General features: G+C 43.5%; 1 protein-coding gene and 1 long non-coding RNA gene across 2 annotated transcripts in view; one reads left to right on the forward strand and one right to left on the reverse strand.

The window, feature by feature from the left end:
- Positions 1-313: 313 nt before the first annotated feature.
- LOC117505364 (NLR family CARD domain-containing protein 3-like) lies at positions 314-10,982 on the reverse strand. The gene is made up of 8 exons (XM_034165008.1): positions 10,799-10,982; positions 8,847-10,650; positions 8,682-8,688; positions 6,882-6,919; positions 3,943-4,116; positions 3,573-3,728; positions 2,077-2,123; positions 314-1,210 (listed from the first exon to the last, which is right to left on the reverse strand). The coding sequence occupies exons 1-8, from the start codon at positions 10,980-10,982 to the stop codon at positions 597-599; spliced, it is 3,024 nt and encodes a 1,007-aa protein (XP_034020899.1). The 3' UTR covers positions 314-596.
- A 411-nt stretch (positions 10,983-11,393) lies between these two features.
- LOC117504894 overlaps positions 11,394-12,669 on the forward strand; it is a 797,517-nt gene continuing 796,241 nt past the window's right edge. The window contains exon 1 of the long non-coding RNA XR_004558953.1: positions 11,394-11,454. This is a non-coding gene — a long non-coding RNA (uncharacterized LOC117504894). The remainder of the gene's footprint in view (positions 11,455-12,669) is intronic.

A 12,669-nucleotide genomic window follows, 5' to 3' on the forward strand; every position in this document is an offset into this window, starting at 1 on the left:
AACATGAAACAGCACTGTTCTATTTTCTTTGAGTACTTGATGGTTAAAAACTATAAAACACAAAAATAGGTCAAACACTCAGATCGACAGTGATTGATTCTGCAGCTGAAATCAATTTTTTTAGCTTTAGCCGAGGAGTGGACATCAGCTGGTAAGAAACTAGACTGTGATCTGGTAGTTCTAGGTTTTAACCTATGAGCAGACTCGAGCTACTAACAGACTAGGCAGCTGTGGTCTTTTAGCTCTAGCCTTGAACCGGCCTCTCTTTTCTCTCTCATCCTCTTCCGACGTTCCGTGAATAGCTCCGTCGGCATCGGCGCTCACGTGTATCCGGAGCTGCCGTCTCTTGTCGGCTGTAATTAACTCGGTTCAGTTGTTTGAAGAAGTCCAAGTCCAGCAAGCTGGGTTTTGACACAGTGTGGACTCTGCCAATGTCCAGATTTTGGTCTGGACTGTGTGGTAACACTGCACAGGCTAGCTGTACGTTTTAAAGGCACAATATCGCTGACACAGAACCAAAAACACGTCGGTGTCTGGATCATACGTCAGCCAGAAGGGGGCGCCAAAGATCACGTTAGTTTACAACCACTAAGACATTAAAGACAAACCAGCTGGACATTTACTGTCCAAACACTCATGATCGAGTGTTTGTGTCCACAGGAGGAGACTCTCCGTCCTACAGTCCACACAGAGGAACCAGAACCAGACCAGAACCCAAACCTGAACCCTGCACACAGAGGTTCAGTGAACGTGCAGCAGAAGGTGTGGAGGTGGATCAGAGAGTCAGAGGAGACTTCATAGAAGGACAGAGTGCCAGCAGGACAGTCCACAAACACTGAGACTCTGTGAGAGGACGAAGGGAAGCGAGGAAGGACTGTTTGTCTGTTATTGTGTCGGACAAAGTAATAATGATCAGAGCAGAACAGAATCCAGGACTGATCATTATGTCCAAACTCACAGTCCTCTCTGTCTCCTTTCCTTCTGATTCTTCTGTAAGTCACTGATATAAAAACCTCTCCTCTCCTCTTGACCTCCCAGTAACAGCGACCAGTCAGACCAGTTGAAGACAGGACCTGAGGGCAAAGGTCAAATCTGTCTGGATGATCAGGATATGATTGATCCTCGTCCACATGTTCCACCTTTGTGTTATTTTTGGACAGTTTGAGTTTTCTGTTCGCTGAGTTTGGATCCAGAGAGAGTTCAGAGAAATCTGATGGAACAAAACACAACACAGTTATCAATCGATCAATTCATCAATCAACACCACAACACAGTTATCAATCAATCAATTCATCAATCAACACCACAACACAGTTATCAATCGATCAGTTCATCAATCAACACCACAACACAGTTATCAATTGATCAGTTCATCAATCAACACCACAACACAGTTATCAATCGATCAGGTCATCAGTCAACACCACAACACAGTTATCAATCGATCAGGTCATCAATCAACACCACAACACAGTTATCAATCGATCAGTTCATCAATCAACACCACAACACAGTTATCAATCGATCAGTTCATCAATCAACACCACAACACAGTTATCAATCGATCAGTTCATCAATCGATCGACACCACGACACAGTTATCAATCGATCAGTTCATCGATCGATCGACACCACGACACAGTTATCAATCGATCAGTTCATCGATCGATCGACACCACGACACAGTTATCAATCGATCAGTTCATCGATCGATCGACACCACGACACAGTTATCAATCGATCAGTTCATCGATCGATCGACACCACGACACAGTTATCAATCGATCAGTTCATCGATCGATCGACACCACGACACAGTTATCAATCGATCAGTTCATCGATCAACACCACGACACAGTTATCAATCGATCAGTTCATCAATCGATCAACACCACGACACAGTTATCAATCGATCAGTTCATCAATCGACACCACGACACAGTCAGAGTGATCAATTTATGGTTTGTAGCAGCCTCCATGTTGAACTCTGCTTCAGTGTCAGTAGGACTTGAATGAGTGATGTCACAGAGGGTGGTTTCTATGGAAACAGATGGATCAAAGTACAAAGACACTTACACTTCCTCAGACCTGGTCTCAGCCATCGGACTCCACCAGGATCCACCCTGAAAGGAGGAGGGGGCGGAGCAACACATGGTCTTTAATCATGGAAACATCAACATGACATTGATCTCATCCACACACTTTAGTTCTTCTCTTCTAACACACTCATCGCTCCAAATGGATAATTGATTATTGATCACCTCTAACTGTGCTGATCAGCAGCAAACAACAACTTTTGGCTTTTTCAGGTTTGAAGATTCTGGTGAAAATCTGTTGAAGTGGATTTAACCAATCAGGGCTCACCAACCCTGCTCCTGGAGGTCACCTGACTCTCCAGGCTCCGCCTACTGCTCATTAAGTCAGGTGTGTTCAGCCAATCAGCTGCAGGCGTTACATGTCCCCTCATATTGGAGCAGATCCTCCAGAACTAAAACTACATGTTTCAAAGATCATCAAGAACTAAATTTAAGTTTTATGTTTGAAAAAATTATTTTCTGCAGTTTTTATTTAAAAAAATCTTGTTTTAAATTTGGTGCTTTTTCGTTCCAGTTGGTGCAGAATGACGTCCACATTGATTTGGACCAATCAGCATGCAGTATTAGTGAGTGATCCCTTTGTAAGATGGCGGTGTCCACGAGTCCACAGACAGACCAGATCAGATTTTCTGTCTCAGAAAAATGTTTGACTCTGCACAGTTTCTCCAATCACAGCCACAGAAGCCTATAAGTCCTTCAGAGCTGTCTGGGTGTCTTGGTGGCTTCCCTCACTCTCAGTCACTCAGTTTTTGAGAGCTGCCTGCTGCACACAGATTTACTCCACAGTATCAGACTGTTTGGATTTCTGAAGGATTGATGGAAATGAAGTCCAAGAAAATGTTCGTGTTCATCTCCAAAGAAAACTGGCTGTGAAACTAATGATTTACTGCAGAACCACTGATGGTACTTGAAGATTTTCTATCATCCAGAACAAGTGAACCTTTAATGGTCCAGAAGCTGAAAAACTGCAGTAATTTGGAGACACAAACCTCAAACTTTGAATTCTTCAGCCTAAAAACTCAAAGTTTTGTTGGAGCTCAGAGATGTTCCATGAAGAAGCTTTTCTGAAGCTCTTTCATGTGACGCCTGTGAGAGGTGATCTCCAGGAGCAAGTTGGTGACTCCTGCTTCAGAGAAATGAAGCTTTTTGTCTCCATTCCTCTTTGAAACATGTGACTCTGAACAGACTGACAGTGAAAATGATCGACGACTGTTTTTCTTTGTCTTTGCACCAGAATGTGTGAACGACTAACAAATGATTTCCTCAAACACGTGAGCAGAACATACACACATGTATGTTAGAGGTCAGCTGACCATCAGCTGGATCTCTGTCACGTGTTCATGTCAAACAGGAACAATGAGTCGGCACAGAGAGTTTGCTGAGTCGCTGTTTGTCAGTGTGAAGTGTTTGAGGTCAGCTCGGTGTGTCAGGTCCACAGGAACCACACGGAGCTCTTCCACCAGACCCAGTCCATACCTGAGAGAGTCCAGAGTCCGGAGTGGATCCAGCAGCTTGACTGAGTCTCCTGGATGGTTGTAGCTCAGGTCCAGCTCTCTGAGATGGGAGGGGTTGGAGGTCAGAGCTGAGGCCAGAGAAGCACAGCCTTCATGTGTGATCAGACAGCCTGACAGCCTGCAGACACACAAACAAGCAGACACAATGTGAGGACAGTGTCAGGACGTCCCCACTTTGCAGCAGCACGGACACACTGATGTCTGCTGCAGGATGAGCTCATGACTGTGGTTCAAACACTGAGATCCATCAACACTCACACAACATGACAGGGAGCAAAGCTGCAGCTTCACTCTGATTTATGGAGCTGCTGCACACATGGATGAGTCCTGACCTGAGAGTCTCCAGGTGACAGTGTGGACTCTCCAGTCCAGCAGACAGCAGCTTCACTCCTGAATCCTGCAGATCGTTGTTACTCAGGTCCAGTTCTCTCAGACTGGAGGACTGAGAGCTGAGAACTGAGCTCAGAACTTCACAGCTTCTCTCTGACAGATCACACAAACTCAGCCTGAAGACAAAATCAACAAGAAACAGATTTGTGTCGTCATGCAAAGGTTCAGATCGTTCTGCACCTCAGACAGGATCCAGAAACCAGCTTTGGACACAAAGTGTTTTTATATAGTCCAACATGATTCTTCAGTGGATTTAGATGTTTACAGTCATGTGCTGTGAAATTGATCCTCAAATATCAATCATCTATTTTATAAATGGGGTTGGAATTCAGCTGCTGGCCACCGATAAACTTTTCACCTTCCTGATGGAAACCTGTTTCTACTTTTACTCAGGTCCTTCTTAAAGCCGTAATATACTTTTGATTTCAGAACATTTCCCATCAGCCTTCACTTCACCCGGTCTGCTCCAAAACCTGGGAGGAGACGGCGCACAGCGTGAAGACCAAACAAGACTGTGATAAATGTGACACACCACAGGACACGAAGCACCGAGCAACAAGTTCTGACTGCATGTGGACAGTTTGGACTTCAGAATCTAAAAACACACACACAAGAACTGTGTGACTGTGTGTTTGTTTGCACTCAGCAAAATCTCCGCATTTATCTTCACAGTGCATCAGCATGTTAAAGACTCTGCTGAAAGCAGACTCATTCTGTTGTTTCATAAAGTGCCAAGAATCATCCAGATCAGTGATTACTGAGGATCGTATCAGATCAGCTAAAATCTCACAGATATTTCTATTTGAGTGTGCGCTGTGCAGCAGTGTGTTGGAGTGCACATGCGCTCAGTTCGTCCCGCTGAACCCAAAGTGCAATGAAAAGGAAACAACATGAGAACAGAGGCCTGGTGTCACAATTTCTGCAGCAAATCAGCCGTACAACAAAGTTTGGTCATTATCCAAACAGGAGTCAGTCTGAAGCCATACAAGAAGTTTTCACAGGGAAACTAAACCCCAGGAACCCTGAGTTTAAGAATTTAGAACTCCTGAAAGACAGACACACAGTGGATCCACACAAAACTCTGCTTGGAAAAGTACCAAGCAGTCACACAGTAAGAAAAAAGACCAATCAAAATGTATTGATAACTCATTGATAATTGAACCACGGCCCTCTGGATGGTAACTGAATGGAATCATGAGGTGCCTGAAGCTTCCAACTCCTCGTGCTGAGAATTAAGATCAACTTAAATTAATCCCACACATTTCATGTTTCTAATCAACTGCTCAACACAGTGTAACCACTAGAGTGCAGTGTGCAGCACAACATCCAAGAACCAAGCCTCAACTTCCACCTGTCTGAAATGAAGAAAACACAGAAGTGGAAAGTCTTGCAGTTCCTTGAATGAACACATGGGTCAGGTTCCAAAAAAGACTTACTTTCCATAGAAGTCCATGTTAAAATGTCCAACATAAACATGTTTATACCTTGGTACTGAAACGGTTTTAGACTCTATAGTTTCCTCCTCCATGTATGGGAGAGATTTTTCTTCAGTTTGACATATTTTACACCATAACATTCTGAATTGGGGTGGGGTTACTTTGATTGACAGGTCATTGTGTTCCCTTTGTGGAACAGCTGTGTTGGTCCTTTCTGACCAGTTAATTCCAAATCTGTGTCAGAATCCATCAGTTTGGAGCTCATGGTGTTCTGTGTGTGTCTGTGTATTCTGTTACTGACAGATGAATCCAAATGTTTAAAAACTGGGAGCACCGGTGATCCGTGACCAACGGTCTCATGAGTTTCTTCTTCGTCGTCCACGTGAGCGCTGACGTCCCCAAGTACGACTGAGGAGTCTCCAGCAGGAACCTTTTCCAGGATCCCACTCAGAGTCTCCAAGAAGCCTGGATCCTCTGAAGGTCACAAATGGCAGTCAGATTCCTTTCTGCCACATGATGTCACACTGAGGCAGCCCTCTGCTTCACTGGGGAAACCCCAAAACAACAACACCCACACCTGGACAACCCAGCCAGGTGACCCCATCCTTTTTTGTGTCCATCATACAGAGTCTGTTGCAGTCCATTATTATTTCTTATTGATGTGAATGATTTGTCAAATGTTTGCAGATGATACAACCCTGATTCTTTCTCATTCAGATTTCAGGGTCCTGATGAAGAAGCTAATGTTAGCTTAGCAGCCTGGACCTCATGCTTTAAATGAAATAAATTATCTCTGAATGTTAAAATAAAAATCTTATTTCATGGTGTCTGGAGGTAAAAAGTCAAATTCAAACTGAGTGGACTGAGCTGTCTGGAGTGACGTGGACTCAATTCCTGGGAACGTTTGTTGATGTAAAGTGAAGTTGGAGAGAAGCAGCAGACCGGGTTAGTTGAACAGTCAATCAATCAATCAATCAATGTGGATAATAATGAGAGTCAGTCACCTGGTCTCCAGAAGAAGAAAAACTACTTGATTACTTCTAGTTAGTACTGCAATAGTGGTTGGGTCGTATCTACTAACTGACGACATACTCAGTATTCAGGCTCAGGGCAGGTTTACACACACTACCTTGTTCAAGGGCAGTGGGAGGAGCCTGAAGATAACCTGTTTTTAAAGTCAGGAAAAACCTCACAGATACGGAGACAACATGGAAACTCCACACAGACTGGACCTGGACTTTGGTGGGAATTGAACCTAAGACCTTCTTGCTGTGAGACAAGTAATACCCGCTGCTCCACCCTGATGTGTTTCCAGCAGAGACTGAAATCCTTTAGTTGTGGTTCAGACGACATATCTGAGCGTTGATGTGAAAATGAATCTGATGAAACAGTTTAGAATTCAGAGAGACGTTTTGAAGCGTTTGAAGCAGAAACTAAATCCTGACCTGAGAGTCTCCAGGTGACAGTGTGTACTCTCCAGTCCAGCAGACAGCAGCTTCACTCCTGAATCCTGCAGCCGGTTCTGACTCAGGTCCAGTTCTGTCAGACTGGAGGACTGAGAGCTGAGAACTGTAGACAGAACTTCACAGCTTCTCTCTGACAGATAACAGACAGATAACCTGCAGAGACGATTCAAAACAAGAAAGATTTTCACTTTAAAATCAGAGAAATTAAGTCTCTGTTCAAATTAGTGATGGAACAGATCACAGATGACCCCCCCCCCCCCCCCCCGGTTCAGCTCACATATGAACTGTGATTTAACTCCAAAGTTTCCATCACAGTGTGAAATACAGATTTATTGTCCCTGTAAGTTGTTTTTAAAGGAATAACTGAGTATATCTCAATGCAGAGTTTCAGTGAAATCAAAGTGTGAGCAGAAAAAGCTTTGGTGCGTTCACGTGCACAGAGCGAGTTCATACCAATGCGGCTCTGGCTGTATCTGCTGTTTTCACCCCGTACAAAACAGGAGCAGCCAAAATAACAACAGACACACACTGTTCATGTTGTAATTTAATGTAACAAACTATTTCAAATTATTCTTTAAAAACTGGGCATCTTGTTTTCTTTGTTCTTTAAATCTATAAGGTCGCCCAGAAATCCTGAAATCCAAACATCATAATATCAGTTTATTTTAGAAGCATCTGTAAAACTGCAGCTCATTTTAATGAAGAGACCGTATTTATCTAGGGGATTCCAGGATGAATATTTTTTTTTATTTTTAACGCTATATGTTGGAGGACGTGTGCGTGAACGTGTGAGACAGGAAGTTACCTTTGACCTCAAGTAATGTGATTCCCACGCTGACGTGTGTAAATCCCTTCAGGAGTTATCTGGTTCCAAAATCAGTGTTTTTGGTTTTAAAAATGCTTATTTTTTGCGAGTTTTTACATACTACAGGGTGAACACAAAAAACACTCCTGGCTATTTATAATATCAAAAGTGACATGAAAGATTTTACAATTTTGGTATCTACAGTTGTAGAAACTTATCAAGATTCATGTGGGATTGGTTTATTTCACCTGCAGGAACACGTCACTGAAGCTGGACACTCGATCATGCCGGATATGCTGGAACGAGTCTGGACCACCCTTACCAAAAAGTAGTATATGCAAGTATGTTTCAAGTATACTTCTAGTTTACTTTTTATATACTTATCAGTACTATTTTTTGGTAAGGGCAAGCTTGATTATCACCTTGATGTTTGCTGAGCAACAAGAGGAGCAAACATCGAATGTCTATGAAATTGACTAATCCCACATGAAACTTGATGAGTTTCTGCAACTGTAGATACCAAAATTGTAAAATTATTCATGTAAATTTTGATAGTATAAATATTTAAAACCAAGGACTGTTTTGGTGTTCACCCTGTATATGAAACACAACAGCTGTTTTGGAGCATTTTCCTCCTTGCTGGATTAGAAACCAGAGAGAACAACCAGCCAGTGACACAGATTAAAGAAAAACAACAAAACAACAACAACAAGCAAACAAATGACTGAAAAATTTTCACAGTTAAATCATAAACTGTTCATCATCTACCTTTTTACAGAATCCCTTTTGTGATCGCGTCCTAGAGTTTAAGGAAAAAAAGGTGGAGACAGTTAAGAAAAAAGCAAATTATTCTCCTGCTGAACAAGATTATATTTCACTCACTAACTGTTGCTGCTCTTTTCTCATCATATATTATAGAAAGGAAGGAGCAGCAGCTCAACTCCGAGCTCCTTATGAATGACCGAGCATCTCACCTGACCTCTAAGGGAGACACCAGCCAGCATCCTCAGGAAACCTAATTTGGCCGCTTGTACCGCTTATTTTTTATTTGAAACCGTGACTTTAAGTCTTGATCTGATCTGTGAGTTCTGTGATCTGTTACACCCACAGTTCAAATGTCAAAGTGTCTCTGTACTTACAAAACTTTTTTAGATTCTTTGATCACTGGCAGCAGCAGCTGAAGAGCCTCATGTGAAGGTTTGTATTTTTTCAGGTCAAACACGTCCAGATGTTGATCTGAGGACAGTAAGATGAAGGCCAGAGCTGATAAAGAAGAACCAGACAGACCATCTTCAAAGAGACATCCAGAGTTCAGGAGCTGCTGGAGCTGATCCAGTAGAGAACAATCCTTCAGTTCATTCAGACAGTGGATCAGATTGATGTTTCTCTCTGCAGGCAGTTTCTTATTGAGCGTCTTCTTGATGAACTTGACTGTTTCCTGATTGGTCTCTGAGATTCTGTCTGTCTGTGTCATCAGGCCTCGTAGAAGAGTCTGATTGGTCTGCAGGGAAAGACCCAGAAGGAAGCGCAGGAACAAGTCCAGGTGTCCATTTGGACTCTGTAAGGCCTCGTCCACAGCACTCTGATGGAGATGTGTTAGTTCAAGTTTATCTTCAGATGTCTTAGATCTTCTGGATGTTGCTTGTTCTTTGGACAGCAGATTGACTCCAGACTGGATGAAGGTCAGATGGACATAAAGAGCAGCCAGAAACTCTTGAAGACTCAGATGGATGAAGCAGAAGACCTTGTCCTGGTAGAGTCCTCTCTCCTCTATAAAGATCTGTGTGAAGACTCCTGAGTACACTGAGGCTGCTCTGATATTGATGCCACACTCTATCAGGTCCTCTTCATAGAAGATCAGGTTCCCTTTCTGCAGCTGCTCAAAAGCCAGTTTTCCTAGAGACACAATCATCTCCCTGTTCTCTGGATTCCACAGTGGATCTGTCTCAGCTCCTCCATCATACTTGACCTTCTTCACTCTGGACTGAACCATCAAGAGGTAGATGTACATCTCAGTCAGGGTGTCTGGCAACTCTGGTGTGTCTCTGGTGTCCAACATGTCCTCCAGAACTGTAGCAGTGATCCAGCAGAAGACTGGGATGTGACACATGATGTGGAGGCTTCGTGATGTCTTCATGTGGGAGATGATTCTTCTGGACTGCTCCTCATCTCTGAATCTCTTCCTGAAGTACTCCTCCTTCTGAGGGTCAGTGAAGCCTCTGACCTCTGTCACCATGTCCACACACTCAGGAGGGATCTGATTGGCTGCTGCAGGTCGTGTGGTGATCCAGAGGCGAGCAGAGGGAAACAGGTTCCTCCTGATGAGGTTTGTCAGCAGAACATCCACTGAGCTTGACTCTGTGACATCAGTCAGGATGTCATTGCTGTGGAAGTCCAGAGGGAGGCGACACTCATCCAGACCATCCAAGATGATCAAGACCCGGAAGTGCTGGAAGCTGCAGATTCCTGCTTCTTTGGTTTCAGGAAAGAAGTGATGAACAAGTTCCACCAAGCTGAACTTCTTCTCTTTCAGCACATTCAGCTCTCTGAAAGTGAATGGAAATATGAAGTGGAAGTCCTGGTTGGTTCGTCCTTCAGCCCAGTCCAGAGTCCACTTCTGTGTTAAGACTGTTTTCCCGATGCCGGCCACGCCCTTTGTCAGCACTGTTCTGATTGGTGGCTGAGTGTCAGCTGAGGCTTGAAAGATGTCTTCACATGTGATGGTTCTTTGTGGTGAGTCTGTTTTCCTGGATGCTGCTTCAATCTGTCTGACTTCATGTTCCTGGTTGACCTCTGAAGCCCCGCCCTCTGTGATGTAGAGCTCTGTGTAGATCTCCTTCAGAAGAGTCGTCTTTCCTGCTTTAGAGATCCCCTCAAACACACGCTCAAACTTCTGCTTCATGTTAGATTTGAATCTACGACGACAAACTTCAGTACGAGTTCCTGAAAGAACAAACAGCACAGATCAGTTACTGAATGATGACATCACTTCCTGTTTCCCTGACAGAATTCACACATCAATATATTTCAAATGGACAAACATCAAGTGTCATTTAGTGTCTGTGTTAAATGTGGACAGAAGTCCTCTTACTGCTCTGCAGACAGTCAGCCAGCTCATCATAATTCATGCTCCTCATGAAGGCCACTGTGAGGTCCAGGAAAACCAGTCGGATGTTCCTCTGCTCCTCATCCTCACACTGACTCTCCAAGTATTCTGCATCATTTGTCAGAAACTTCTGGATCATCTTCAGCTCCTTTTTCATAAACATCCCCATGTGCTCTTCGATGTTCTGCAACAGAACATCAACATGAATGAAGAAACTCATCACTTTGTGACAAGTGTGGATTTTGTCTCCACATTATATTTTTCACTGTATGAGATTCTCTGGATTTTGTCCAGAAAATCCAGTTCAATTAAAAACAGACTGAAAAGTTAAACTCTTGAGATTGTCATTTTTCTGAATTTATATATAAAAAAAACATTAACAAATTCTCACTTTAAACAACAATAATAACAACAGTCAGTCTGTCAGTGTTGATGAATCCATGAATGATGCACTGATGAACATAAATATGAGAATAAACATCATCAAAGTGTTTGTTCTGCAGCATGGAGACATTATGAACAAACTGTCCAATGAGGACATCAGATGGACGTCAACAGACCGTAAACATGTGGTTCAGGCGTCTTTGATGCTGCTGAGCAGATGGAACCCTGAGAACCTCTGAGCTCTGCTGCTTCACTCTGTGGACCAATCAGAAACAGTTTACTCACATGATGTCTGAACACAAACAGCTTCATGTTCACATCAACCTGCATCATTGGTCTGAACACTCAAACTGGTTTTCATGGTCTTCTTGTTGGTCCCCCTGAGAGTCCCACAGTGGGCTTGACTGTCCGTCCACACAGGACCTCACACTGACCTTGTTGGTTGTGTTTCCCTTCCACAGTTTTGCCAGGACGGCCCGCCGTGAAACAGTGACGGCTCCTCCATCAGCACCACTAAATGAAGAGCTTTGATCCTGACTGAAGATGTTAAATGTTGACTTCCTGTCTGTGTTTCTGGTGTCTGCAGTGAGGATCATTTATATGATCAGGAACTCGGGATCTGTTCATGCAGCTGCTGTTATTTGACAGATGTCCACGTCCTGTTCTGTCTCCTCATAGCTCGCTGGTACCAGTGATCCTCCTCCCTCTACGGGATTCTAAGTCGCTCTCACTGAGTCCGTTCTCCAGCAGATAGGGAAATCTCTGCATGCCATAAACGGAAACATGATTTCCTCAGTCGTCTCTTTCTGTCCAGATCAGATGTTCCCGAAAGCAGCAAACCAGCTGTGGACTTTGACCACCAGGTCCAAGAATCCTAAAGTCTAAACTGTGACTTTTCCACACTGAGGCTGGAAAGTTTCCTCACAGCTTCCAGATGTAAATCCTGTCCTTTCTGTAGAAACTGATATATTTTGTCCAACTGGAAGCTTTTCTCAAAATTGAAAAGAAAAAAAAAATATTCTGAGAAGATACGTGAGGGTCACAGGGTTTAACAAGTTCTGTCCCTAACTCACCATCTGATGTCAAACAAAACCTGAGAATCTGCTCCTGTAGTTACAAGAAGACAACTGAGGGAGAGATGCGACCAAACATCCTCAGTCTGGTTCAAACCTGGCTGTCGTCTTCTGAACATCTACTTTTATGGATCAGACCACAACATAACAGATTACAGTCATGAATCAGTGTGGGACCATTGGACATCACCAGGATCGGTCAAGTTCATTAAATGCTGTGGACATGAAGACAGTCCGTCTTGGTCGCCTCTTGAATATGCAGGTCCAAAGACAATGCTGGACCTAAAATCACACAAAAAATTTTCACTCTTTCATGATCATGAATTCCACAATCACCCAGAGATGATGAGAACTGGTCATTAGAGACGACTTTGTCTGACAGGGACAGGAACAACCGTC

Source organism: Thalassophryne amazonica, chromosome 23 (genome assembly GCF_902500255.1).
Source record: "Thalassophryne amazonica chromosome 23, fThaAma1.1, whole genome shotgun sequence".
Classification (NCBI taxonomy): Eukaryota; Metazoa; Chordata; class Actinopteri; order Batrachoidiformes; family Batrachoididae; genus Thalassophryne; species Thalassophryne amazonica.